The 12,806-nt window shown below is 37.5% G+C and overlaps 1 protein-coding gene across 1 annotated transcript in view; it reads right to left on the reverse strand.

Annotated features, from left to right (window-relative positions):
- Positions 1-8,557, reverse strand: part of LOC149439354 (uncharacterized) — a 36,187-nt gene extending 27,630 nt beyond the window's left edge. The window contains exons 1-2 of the mRNA XM_089659162.1: positions 8,331-8,557; positions 7,359-7,414 (exon numbers count right to left, since the gene is read on the reverse strand). Coding sequence (XP_089515288.1) covers positions 7,359-7,404 — 46 coding nt within the window. The 5' untranslated portion in view covers positions 7,405-7,414; positions 8,331-8,557. The remainder of the gene's footprint in view (positions 1-7,358; positions 7,415-8,330) is intronic.
- Positions 8,558-12,806: the final 4,249 nt, after the last annotated feature.

Raw genomic sequence — 12,806 nt, forward strand, 5'->3', positions numbered from 1 at the left:
TAAAGTACTCAATGTACCTTTCTTTTCAAAATTTTTTTTACTTTTCAACATTTTTTATTAAAGTTTTACAAAATACAAAATATGGCAAATGTGTTTTTTGTTCAAAAAGTTTGCAATATTAAAGTACACTCAACAGAGTAATAGTTGATTGGGTAGACTATAGACCATTTTACAATAATCTGAAGTATCAGTAATAATATGCTAGAAAAATTAACTGACAGTGCAAATAAAAAAAAAGATAATATGTAAAGTACTCAACGTATTTTTCTTTTCAAAACATTTTTTTTCTTTTCAACATTTTTTATTAACGATTTACAAAATACAAAAATTGGCAAATGTGTTTTTTGTTCAAAAAGTTTGCAATATTAAAGTACACTCAACAGAGTAATAGTTGATTGGGTAGACTATAGACCATTTTACAATAATCTGAAGTATCAGTAATAACTTTAGATTGTACACCCCTTGAGGGTTTGGGACTGATGTGAATGTACAATATATATGTAAAGCGCTGCATAAAATTGACAATGCTATATAAGTACCTAAAATAAATAAATAAATACTATGCTTGAAAAAATAACTGACAGTGAAAATTAAAAAAAGATAATATGTAAAGTGCTCAGTGTACCTTTCTTTTCAAAACATTTTTTTTCTTTTCGACATTTTTTATTAACCTCCCTAGCAGTCTGATTATGTCAGTATTTCTGTGCTCAAAGCGGTAAATTTTTTTGCATGGAAATATGTATTTTTTTTATTGTAGGCCTGTAATTTTTAGGAATAACTCACTGAAATCTGTCCAAACAAGAGTCTAGTAAACATCCCGGGTATGTTAAAATTTGAAACATGAAATCATAAATTATAATTTAATAAATAATCATAAAAAATAATATTATAATAATAAATTTTATTAAATGATATAATCAAACCAAAAACACTGAAATTTGAAATATAGCGCCAAGTTCGCACATCACTGAGCAAAGTCGCAAAATCGTTTTCAGTGTCTGATGACGAATTTCCCCACAAATCATTATCACTCAATTCTGCAAGTGGTTCTGATTTACTATCGCTGTTCTCTAGCCGGTCTAAAACCGCTTTTGACCTAAAGGGACGCTTTTTGGACGCCATGGACTTTTCTAAGTGTCCAGGCAGAAAAAACGGTAAAAATGCAGGCAGGGCACAGGACAAAGCACTCGGGACAAAATGTATGTGAAATGGTTTGATACAGTAATATTTTACTATTTGATTTTAGTGTATTTAGTGAATGTCACTTTTTCACATTTTTAAATTTCCCGACCGTTCCGTCCCCCGTACGTCCCGACGTCACAGGGGACGGAACCCAGAAGACAGATGCCGGCATCGGCCGGAGGACATTGCCAGGGGCACTGCAGGAGGGACATCGCGGGAGCGCAGGACAAGGTAAGAGAAGAACAGATCCAGGAGCAACGCTGCAAGCAGGGGTGGACTGACCATTTGGAAACGCGAGCACTGCCCGAGAGCCCGGGGTCAGTAGGGGGCCCCATGAGATGCCCCTGGTACCTTTTTCATAGGCTTTTTTGAGTTTGGGCAAGGACACAGGGGCCCCATGATCCCCTATTGCCCGGGGTCCCATGAGTTGTCAGTCCGCCCCTGGCTGCAAGGTATTCCTGAGTGTAGCTCGGGGTTACCGCTTGTGGTGCTGAAACTTTACCCCGAGCTACACTCGGCAATACCTTCCGGGAGGTTAAAGTTTTAAAAAATACAAAACATGGCAAATGTGTTTTTTGTTCAAAAAGTTTGCAACATTAAAGGACAATCAACAGAATAATAGTTGATTGGGTAGACTATAGACCATTTTACAATAATCTGAAGTATCAGTAATCACTTTAGATTGTACACCCCTTGAGGGTTCGGGACTGATGGGAATGTACAATATATATGTAAACCGTTGCATAAAATCGACAGCGCTAAATAAGTACCTGAAATAAATAAATAATAGTATGCTAGAAAAATTAACTGACAGTGAAAATTAAAAAAAGATATGTAAAGTGTTCAGTGTACTTTTCTTTTCAAAACATTTTTTTTCTTTTCAACATTTTTTATTAGCCTCCTAGCGGTCTGATTATGTCAGTATTTCTGTGCTCAAAGCGGTACATTTTTTTGCATGGAAATATGTATTTTTTTTATTGTAGGCCTGTAATTTTTAGGAATAACTCACTGAAATCTGTCCAAACAAGAGTCTAGTAAACATCCCGGGTATGTTAAAATTTGAAACACGAAATCATAAATTATAATTTAATAAATAATCATAAAAAATAATATAATAATAATAATAAATTTAATTCAATAATATAATCAAACCAAAAACACTGAAATTTGAAATATAGCGCCAAGTTCGCACATCACTGAGCAAAGTCGCAAAATCATTTTCAGTGTCTGATGCCGAATTAAAAAAGATCATATGTAAAGTACTCAATGTACTTTTCTTTTCAAAAAAATTTTTTTCCTTTCAACATTTTTTATTAAATTTTTACAAAATACAAAAAATGGCAAATGTGTTGATTGGGTAGACTATAGACCATTTAACAATATTCTGAAGTATCAGTAATAGTATACTAGAGAAAAAGGGGGAGGGAGTTGTCCCAAAGAGAAAGAATCTCAGGGACGATGGTAAATTGTGTGTATGAGGTAGCACGGAACCACCTCCATGGTGGGTGAGCCTATTAAACAAAGTGAACAAAACTAAAAAAAAAAACGCAGGGGGGATATCACAAAAATCCTCCACAAGAAAACCTCAAGGAAAAATAGAAAGTATTAGAATTTAAAAATGAAATACTATTGTGGTATATTGCTAAAGATTTAATTAGTTAAACATGTACAGTCAAAGTCTGGCAGCAGATAATTAGAGACCCAAGATTCCCATATTTTTAGAAATGGGGTATCTTTTCATCCATTGTGGATGCTATCTTCTCATATGTCATATGTAGGTTTATATGAGCTTTACGTTCTTCAAAGGGGATGGCCATTTTCCAGGTACTTATGATGGTTTGTTTAGCTGCAGTAAAAATAAAGGAGTTTGAGCAAAGTTCTGTCCTAAAACAGTCATCTGGTTTCCTACCCAACAAAGCCTCTGAGGGGTGCTTTTGCAGGGGTCTACCTAAACCAGTAAAAATGAGTTGATATGTATGGGACCAAAAACAGTGGCTGTTATAGCAATCCCACCAGATATGTCTAAACGTTCTAAACAGCCCCTAAAACAAACAGAAGGATATCCCAGAATCATGCGGAATGAACGTCAGGTATCATATATCAATTTATTAGCACTTTATATTTTTTTCATTTTCGATATAGTGGAGAGAGATCAGAACACCTGCCAGGTTTTTATTGCTGTGTGGTCCCCGTTAGGGACATTCACCTTCTCTATTTTTTCCGGTTTACCATTATCATTGAAAGTGAAAGTCATCTTGTCCCCAGAACAGTAATGGGGGGAAATCCCCTGATGGGGAAACTAGTTTGGACTATGAGTAAGGTCTTTTTTTGACTGAAATGCACTAATGTTGGTTGCTCTATGGAATATTTTACTCCTTGCAAATAATAAAAAATAATTTTTATTTTCACCGTGTTGCCAACATTTTTTATTTTAGATGTCCATACATGAGCAGGTGGAGATTGTTGGTCTGGCATGGTGATATTTGAGCTTTAGCCTGACATTTGTCTAACCAGGTTGTAGCCCATTACTTTTGCTTTGAACTACAGTTCTGGTGACCCTGGTGACAACCAATTATTTCCTCACTTTGGAGGGGCAGGAAGTGAAGAGAAATCTCCCCAATGGGACACAGATGGCAAAAAAAACCTGACAGGGGTTATAACGCTCCCTTGCTCAATCCAACGGGAAAGCAAACATTTTTCCTTTTAGTGCTATCCTAGTAGAGTTCTTTAACCTATATACTGTATCTCATCAATCTTCCCGAGAAATATTAATCCCTATATCAGAGGCCCAACTAGACATATGACCAGGTGGTGAAGAACAGCGGGACATTAGTAGCAGCAGATAGATAGAAATGTAGGTAGAAATGTTTAAATGTAGTAAACTGTAAATGGGTATCAGAGTAGTGAAGCATGGAAGACACTTCATTTTTAATTTGAACGTATCAAACATTTCTTTAGGTGGTATATTATGCAATACTTTAAGGCAGGGGCGGACTGACAACTCATGGGGCCCCCGGGCAATAGGGGATCATGGGGCTCCTGTGTCCTTGCCCAAACTCAAAAAATCCTATGAAAAAGGTACCAGGGGCATCTCATGGGGCCCCCTACAGACCCCGGGCCCTCGGGCAGTGCCCAAGTTTCCAAATGGTCAGTCCACCCCTGCTTTAAGGCACAGGTATCAAACTGGCGGCCCTCCAGCTGTTGCCAAACTACAAGTCCCATGAAACATTGCAAGATTGAGAGTTACAAGCATGACTCCAAAAGGTAGAGGCATGAGGGGACTTGTAGTTTTGCAACAGCTGGAGGGCCGCCAGTTTGACACCCCTGCTTTAAGGAATCCAAAAGACTTTAATTCAAATGGACAACGGATATTGTACAGTTGAGTCAATTTTGTGCCCAGCCACCAAGAACAACTTCTGGAAGAATCCCAGCCAGGAATGAAAATCAATTTACTTTTATGAAGCTATAACAGTACATACAACAGTGCATTTAGGAATTTAGGATGTAAAAAATCAGATATAACCATTCAGGACAGGGAACAGAATAATCCTTATAGGGTCATCTGGCTTCCCAGCTACCAAAGCAATCCGACTAATACCCCTGGGTGCAAAGGTCTCTTAGGGGTAGAGAAAAACAAACAGAGGGCGCACCAGCCTAGTACATTACCTTAAAAGTATGTTTATTGAATGTTAAAAAATAAATATTCTACTCACAATAGTCAATAAATAAAAGGCACATCATGAAGGAACAGCTCTGTCCTACTCACTGCGTATCTGTCTTATGATGAGAATTCTGGACACCCAAAAGGTTGACGCGTTTTGAGGGCTAGCCTCTTCCTCAGAGCCCAAGTATATTTACTAAAGCTGGTTCACTCAGAATCTCATGCTCTTCTGCAAGGAAACCAATCAACTTACAACGTTTATTGCCAAAGCTTAATTGAACAAGCTGAGGTTAGAAGCTGATTGGCTACCATACACAGCTACACCAGATTCTGTGTGAACCAGGTTTAGTAAATCTCCCCCCCAGGGTATCTATGGAGTTTTGGTTTTCTAATCTGCATACCTTTTCAGGTCAGTGAGAACCTATTGAAGCCAAGAGGCATGGAGGAGCTCAGCTATGATGAAAGATTTGCTGAACTGAATTTATTCTCTTTTGAGAAGATGCGATTAGGGGGGAATATGATCACCATGTATAATACATAAGGGGGGATATGATCTCCATGTATAATACATAAGGGGGAATATGATCTCCATGTATAATACATAAGGGGGGATATGATCTCCATGTATAATACATAAGGGGGATATGATCTCCATGTATAATACATAAGGGGGGGATATGATCTCCATGTATAATACATAAGGGGGGATATGATCTCCATGTATAATACATAAGGGGGGATATGATCTCCATGTATAATACATAAGGGGGGATATGATCTCCATGTATAATACATAAGGGGGGATATAATCACCATGTATAATACATAAGGGGGGATATGATCTCCATGTATAATACATAAGGGGGGATATGATATCCATGTATAATACATAAGGGGGGATATGATCTCCATGTATAATACATAAGGAGGGATATGATCTCCATGTATAATACATAAGAAGGGATATGATCTCCATGTATAATACATAAGGGGGGATATGATCACCATGTATAATACATAAGGGGGGATATGATCTCCATGTATAATACATAAGGAGGGATATGATCTCCATGTATAATACATAAGGGGGATATGATCTCCATGTATAAATACATCAGTGGTTCATATAGTGAACTCGGTGTAGAGTTATTCACCCTGAGGTCATCACAGAGGACAAGGGGGCACTCTTTACATCTGGAGGAAAAGAGATTTAACCTTCACATACCAGACACCAAGGGTAGTTGATCCTTGGAATCAGAAAAGACATTTTTTCCCCCACTAGAGTGAAATGAATCAAGCTTTATTGTTTTTTTTTTTGCCTTCCTTTGGGTCAACTGTGGGTAAAAGATTGTGTATATTGAGGTTTTTCAAAATCTTTTTTTTTATCTGTTTGTTGAACCAGATAGATAACCTCACTATGTAAATTTGTAAAGGCAAAAAGGGAACAAGTTCTTCCAAATGTAGGTCAGCATTGGCACCCTCTATTTTTCTCTCAGTAGCGGTTCTCCTTAAAAGATGAATTGCTGTAAGCATCAGTCTGTCTATAATGCCCGTTGCCCACATCATCTAATTTGGTGCTATGTGTTAACACTTGACCATCACATCTGATGGGAGCAATATCTCAGCAAGCTACAATCTTGACAAACAGTGATGTATACAGATATCTATCTAGTGTTGAATGGCCACTAAAATAAAAATATTAAAGTGTATGTAATTGCTAAAAATAAACTCTTCATATTTGGTCCCTCTTGGTCTAACATGAAAGCATTTTGCAATAGCTGTTTAATAAGTGCAAAAAAAAACCTGAGCATTAATTACGAATGGTGTGAGCACATTGGTTTGAAGAATTTTTGGAGTACGTTTCTTTTTTGGGATTGAGCACAATTTATATATATTTTTCGTGTGGACTTTAGATATTTTTTTGGACTTTTATTTATAGTATTTTTAATTTTCACATATAATTTATTTGCACTGTGGAGTGTTTATAATTTAAAAAAAAAAACTGTTGATCTTGGCATAAATCTTGTCAGCTGATAAATTCCTGCGCATTTTGCTTGTTTTGTATTATCAGTTACATTGCTCCCAGTTTTCTCTGAGAACTACATAACCTCACCCATCTGTTATGAAGAAGAGGATAGGAAGAGGTCTCTGTAGTCATGTCCTAAAAGGGAAAGGGAAAGGGAAAACCATGGCTCCCTTTATACATACAATGAAGTAAAAGAGTGTTGTCCCTCTAGGACAGAAGGTGTGTTACTGACAGGTGAGAATAAAGGTAAAAATGTGTTAGCTCTTGAAAACTCATGTCCAGGTGGTACTATACCGTGGCGAGAATCACTAAATGCTTTCCCACTTATCCCTCCTTGTGCTTTCAGACGCACTTGGACCTGATATGAAGCACATATGGTGGATATGTGGATATGGATATTTTTTTACGGATGGTTGGTAACCCTGAACCCTGATTTAGGCAATGCCAACAGTGCTGAAATAATAGGAAATCACAGGTGAAGTCACAAACCTGGAAGAAACGCAACCTGGAGTAGCAGAATACAGCAAAGCGGCATCCTATCAACACTGAAAGCAAAAAAAAAAAACAAAAACCGTAAATACGCAAACAAATACACCCTCTCAATTTCTGCTTACATAATATTCAGCCAGAATTTTTTAAACAGTAAAATGTATACTATCCATACAGGTATTTATTTAAATTTTTATTTTTGGTACATTTCTTCCTTTGTTTTTTTATTATTGTTTACTGAACATTTAAATCTAAATGATGACCAAATAATGTAAACACATTTTTTACTATTATTGTTACTAATTATTATTATTTTATATTAATATTCATTTGTACTTATAATTTACATAGTGATATTGTCTCCCTTAATGCTGTACAAAGTACAGATCAGAGTGCATAAGATAATACAATAACCAAATTGATTTCCAGTACCACATCTATATTATTATCATTATTTTTTTTTCACCAGATTACTATTATTATTATAATACAGGATTTATATAGCGTCAACCATTTGTGCATCACTTTACAATATAAAGGGGGACATTAAAAACAAACACAAGATCTCTCCTCACAAATTTACATACTATGTAGGGGTATGGGAAAATAAAAATATAATTGGATATCTTAATTTTTATAGAGGATAGCATTTAATCCAGTTGAGTATACGTCAAGTAATCAATATTTAAAAAAAAAAAAAAAAAAGAAAAAGATGAAAGGAAAAGAAATTAACAATCAGAAAGAAAAAGACATTCTATCAATTTTCCTAAGGACGTACAAAAATCTGGATAACAGTACAGTTAAATACGTATTTAAAATGAATGCAAATAACGGCATGTATTGTAAAAACCTAAAACAATTAAATAAAATGATGTATACTTGTACTACTCAAAATAATAGCAAAATGAGTAACCCCATATCACAATTACTACATATAAACTGACCAAAAAATGAATTAGAGTTTTGGCAAACCTTGTGCTGGTGTAACAGTGTGGTCCACAGACTACTTCTAATGTATGAAATTTCTCTATGCAGTAAATAATTTATTAAGCTAACTTGTAGGTCCTTCTACTATATTCAATCTTCACAATTCTCCGCTGGAATCCAGGTCACTGACAAGCCACCAAGCCAAGACGTATGTGCTATACACATGCAGTAAACAGAGGCGAGAAACTTGGTGGTTGGTTGGGTCGCTGAGAGGATCCCCCATCTACTATTTACATACAATGTTATATGTTTAAGATATGTGAATCTCACCACATCCTTCCTAAGGAAGCCTTAAGCTGCCCATATACTTAGCAGACTGGGCCAACCTAGACTTCTGCTTCAAGTCTGCATTAAATTTGGTGATGGTCACAGCTTTGGACAAAAGTCACAAATATGTGTAAGCAGGTAGGTGCTGAATGACCTGAGTATGTGACCAATAGAATGAGCACTGATTTAAAAGTTGAATACGTGCATAATTACATATGTAAGTTGAAAAATAGATATTAGGACTCAAACTAAAAAAAACAAAAAAAAACAAAAACACAACCAAACCCTTAGTTGGTGATCCACATCCACCAGTGTTCCCCTTAGGGGGTTAAACGGGTGTTGCTCCCTGGATGAGAGATTCCCTCTCTGGATAAAGAATGGGTCTCCTCCTGAGGCAGGGCATGTAGGAATTAAAGGCTCCCCCAGGGGGTTAGAACAAAGATATGTCCATAGTGTAATAGGTTTAAATTAGGTTTATTAAAGAAGAGTTAAAACCGATGCATCAGGTAGTCTAGGTAAGCATAAGCATAAGAAGTACGTAGGACTGACCGTCCACTTTAACCCCCTAAGGGGAACTCTGGTGGACGTGGATCACCATTAAAGCCCTAAGGATCCTGTCTGATGACCATCCATCCCTTAGAGGGAAGACAACATAGTTCCTGACCCCCCTTGATGACATCTGGAGTATTGATTTAAAGGAGCATTATATATGCACGTCCGGTGAGTGCGCATTACTTACACTAATACTGCACAGACACCGGTTTCCAGAATAACAAGCACTTAAAGAGCACAAGAGTCACTTTGAACTGTTTTTATATCTATGAACTTTGCATTTGATTATACATATTTTTAGTTGATTTTATATTTCTTAAGCGCTGCACCTCCTTTTACAATGTATTTTAAAAGGTTTATTTTTGGTTACCTTTTGTGCACAGTGGCTTTTATTGTGTTTTAGAGCGCTCACATTTTTATCCATTTTTAAACCCTTAGTTGATCCACAGTAAAGCGAAAATCCCTTATGAAGAGTGCTCAGTTTTGCTTTAACAGATCCCCAGATCAACATATTATAGGGTAATTGAAAAATGAAAGTAACATATAATATTTTATTATCTTATTAATTACATTAAAAGGGCATTTTTTTCATTAATGAATTTATTGATTTTTCTCAAGAGGAGATTTAAACTGGAAAGCCCATGCAGGGGCTAAAACATTTGCAGAAAACAGATCAAAGAACAAAGATAACAAGAGAAGTAACAAATGAGTATAGACTCCCAAAGGGCAAGTTGGCCAACATTTGTACCAGAATTGGTGGGCTGCAGGCCAGGTAGGCTACCCCAAGCAGCTGAGGAGTTTTTTGAAGAGAAAAATAAGTTCAGGGTGGGAAAACAAAGGAGGGCAGAAGGGTGTAGAGGGGAGAAGGAGAAGGGACGGGGAAAGAAAGGTTGGGGAAGAGACCTAACAGACTCGGGTTCCCACCTGGATGCAAGGTACTGGAAAAGGGCATTTAATCCTCTTTTGAAACTATCTTCTGATTCTGCCAAAAACCAGCTCCCATGCCAGACTATTCCACATTTTCACTTTTCTTACAAGAAAGAACTTTGTCTGAAGCTGGAGATTACAGATTATCTCCAAGTACCCAAATACAAAGCTGAAATACTTATATGTGTCTGCGAAAGGATTTAGAACTGTTTAGCATGTTATTTGATTCACATACCTTGGCTACATGGTACAGCCAGAATGGTAACACTTCGTATATTCCTTATTAAATTGTATATATAGCCAACATTTTTTTGGGTTTTATATAGAATAGGGAAGAGTTATTATCCCTGCCAGGTTACTTTGGGGAAATTTTTATTCACTTGTCCCAGGGATGCAACAGGACATCAAAGGAAATCTTCCAAAGCAAAGGGAATTCCAGTCTTAGCCTGCTGTCTCCAGAACATGTGTTCCAATTGGATGATTTCTGCTTACCTCTGGGAACAACTTTAAAATTTTGGATTTCCTTCACTTTTTTTCTCAGTGAAAATAGTCCTTAGTGCAGGTAGAGTGGTAAATCTCCCGCGATAGCAAACAACTCGACATAGAGTCTAACTCTTCCAATTCTATCCAAAACGGTTTTACCTAGTGATACATTTTAATCATTACAGTTTCTAATGTCACCTTCCTACCTCCAGTCTGCTTGCTGTGTAAGCAATCAGCATAATCAATGATCGGAGAAGTCACCCAGGAAGCTGTAACACAAAGCAGGAGATCTTCCCAAATGGGGGTCACAGGTAGAAAAAAATAACTCATTTTCTAGTAGAGTGGCGGAGGGTTAGAACAGTATTTTACAACCTTTTTTGACATAGAGGAAAATGTGAAATAACTTTCTGGTCTCAGGCAATCCCTGATAATATAAATTATATCTACTGCTCATGATACATTAACGTGATGGTCATTGGGAAGAGTGCTCCTTATATTTGTGTTCAGAGAGAAAAATCCCCCCTCTTAGAGAGAGCTAAAAAGATCATTGGCAGTGTTGGATTTCCAAATAGGCAGAGTAGGCATGCCGTTTAGGGGCCCTATGACAACGGATCAAAATATTGATTGATCTTGAAAGAAAATGACAATGAAGCTTTCTTAAATTGTTTACAAATGATAGAAAAAATTAATCAACTCAAAGAAACTAAAACTTTACGTTAAAGTGGTTGTAAAGGCTCAAGGTTTTTTAAAGGCAAATTTGTCTTTATTACGGTTTTGCAGCAAGGTTTACAGAACAAAATGAAAGAGACATACATAACATGTACAAGTAGTCAAATAGAACTTTTGAGCATAAAGACGATCCAGAGAAGTAATTATGAAGAGCTGTACTCAGTGGATAAAATAAAGGATCAACATTAGCTGATATGGAGATGACAGTAACATAATTTTCAGGGAGGTACCCCAGGGTGAAACATGGAAAACATAGAAAGGCACCACTGTATGAAGCAATGTACCAAACAGGACTAAGAGAAGAGATAGTGGAGTGTAGGAAGAATAGAGAGAAGTGAGAGGCTAGTGCTAGAGACAGAAAAAGACTGAAAGAGAGAGGGGGCGGGGGGGGCGGGGAAGACACAGGGCAGGATTGCAGTGGCATACCACCAGGGAACCCTGGTGGCATGACCCAGTGGTATGTGGCCAAACGTAGACATGAAGGCCAAACTGATGACCGCAGATCGGGGATCCGGATAGACGAGGCCCAACTCTATTGGGACATAAAAGGGGCACACAACTCCAGAAGGATTGAAGAAGAGGAGAAATGGAGCCAGATTGACCACAGTAACTTGTGTTTAGCATAGGTATCATTGGCAAACGCCAACATTTCTTCCATACGCATGATATCATTGATCACAGAAACCCACATTGGAAGAGGCAGGGGGGTGGCCATTTTCCAAGAGAGAGAGATCAATTGGTGAGCCGCAGATAAAAAAAGACTGGTAGAATGGAGAGGAGAGCAATCTCCAGCGAAGGGGCCAAGGTCTCACCATATACCCTGTTATAAACATCAAAGACCTGACAGCTCAAGGTTTTTTACCTTCATGCATTCTATGCATAAAGTTAAAAAACCTTCTCTGCGCAGCAGCTCCCCCAGCCCCTCCTAATACTCATCTAAGCCCCTTCTCGATCCAGCGATGTGCACTCTGCAGTCTCGGGACCCCCTCTACTCATTGGCTAAAACAGCAGTGGGAACCATTGGCTCCCACTGATGTCAATCACAGCCAGTCATCCAATGAGAAGAGAGAGGGGCGTGGCCACACCACGGCTCCATATATCAAAGGACACACGGAGCAACACATGCCCCCATGAAGAGGAGGATCCGGGCTGCTCTGTGCAAAACCACTGCAGAGAGCAGGTAAGTATGATGTGTTTGTTATTTTAAAAAAAAAATTAAGCCTTTAATATCACTTTTAATACTCTATAGAGAAAATACTGTATTAATGTAACAACAACTTAATGTAATAACAACTTAAAGTGCATAAATCATAGACATAAGGTTCACATTGCAGTTTGTTTCTTAAAAGCTCATCTTTTTTCAGCTGTCAGTTTGTAAAAAAATGTTGGTGCCATCTTTATACGTGTAATGTACATTAGTGATGGTCACCTCCATCTAGCGGCCAACGTGCACACTAAATTGTTCAATGTTATCCCAATAGAGTGTGCGCATGAGAAACCTGT

Source organism: Staurois parvus, unplaced genomic scaffold (assembly GCF_062004578.1).
Source record: "Staurois parvus isolate SC_StPar_1 unplaced genomic scaffold, SC_StPar_1.0 ptg001133l, whole genome shotgun sequence".
Classification (NCBI taxonomy): domain Eukaryota; kingdom Metazoa; phylum Chordata; class Amphibia; order Anura; family Ranidae; genus Staurois; species Staurois parvus.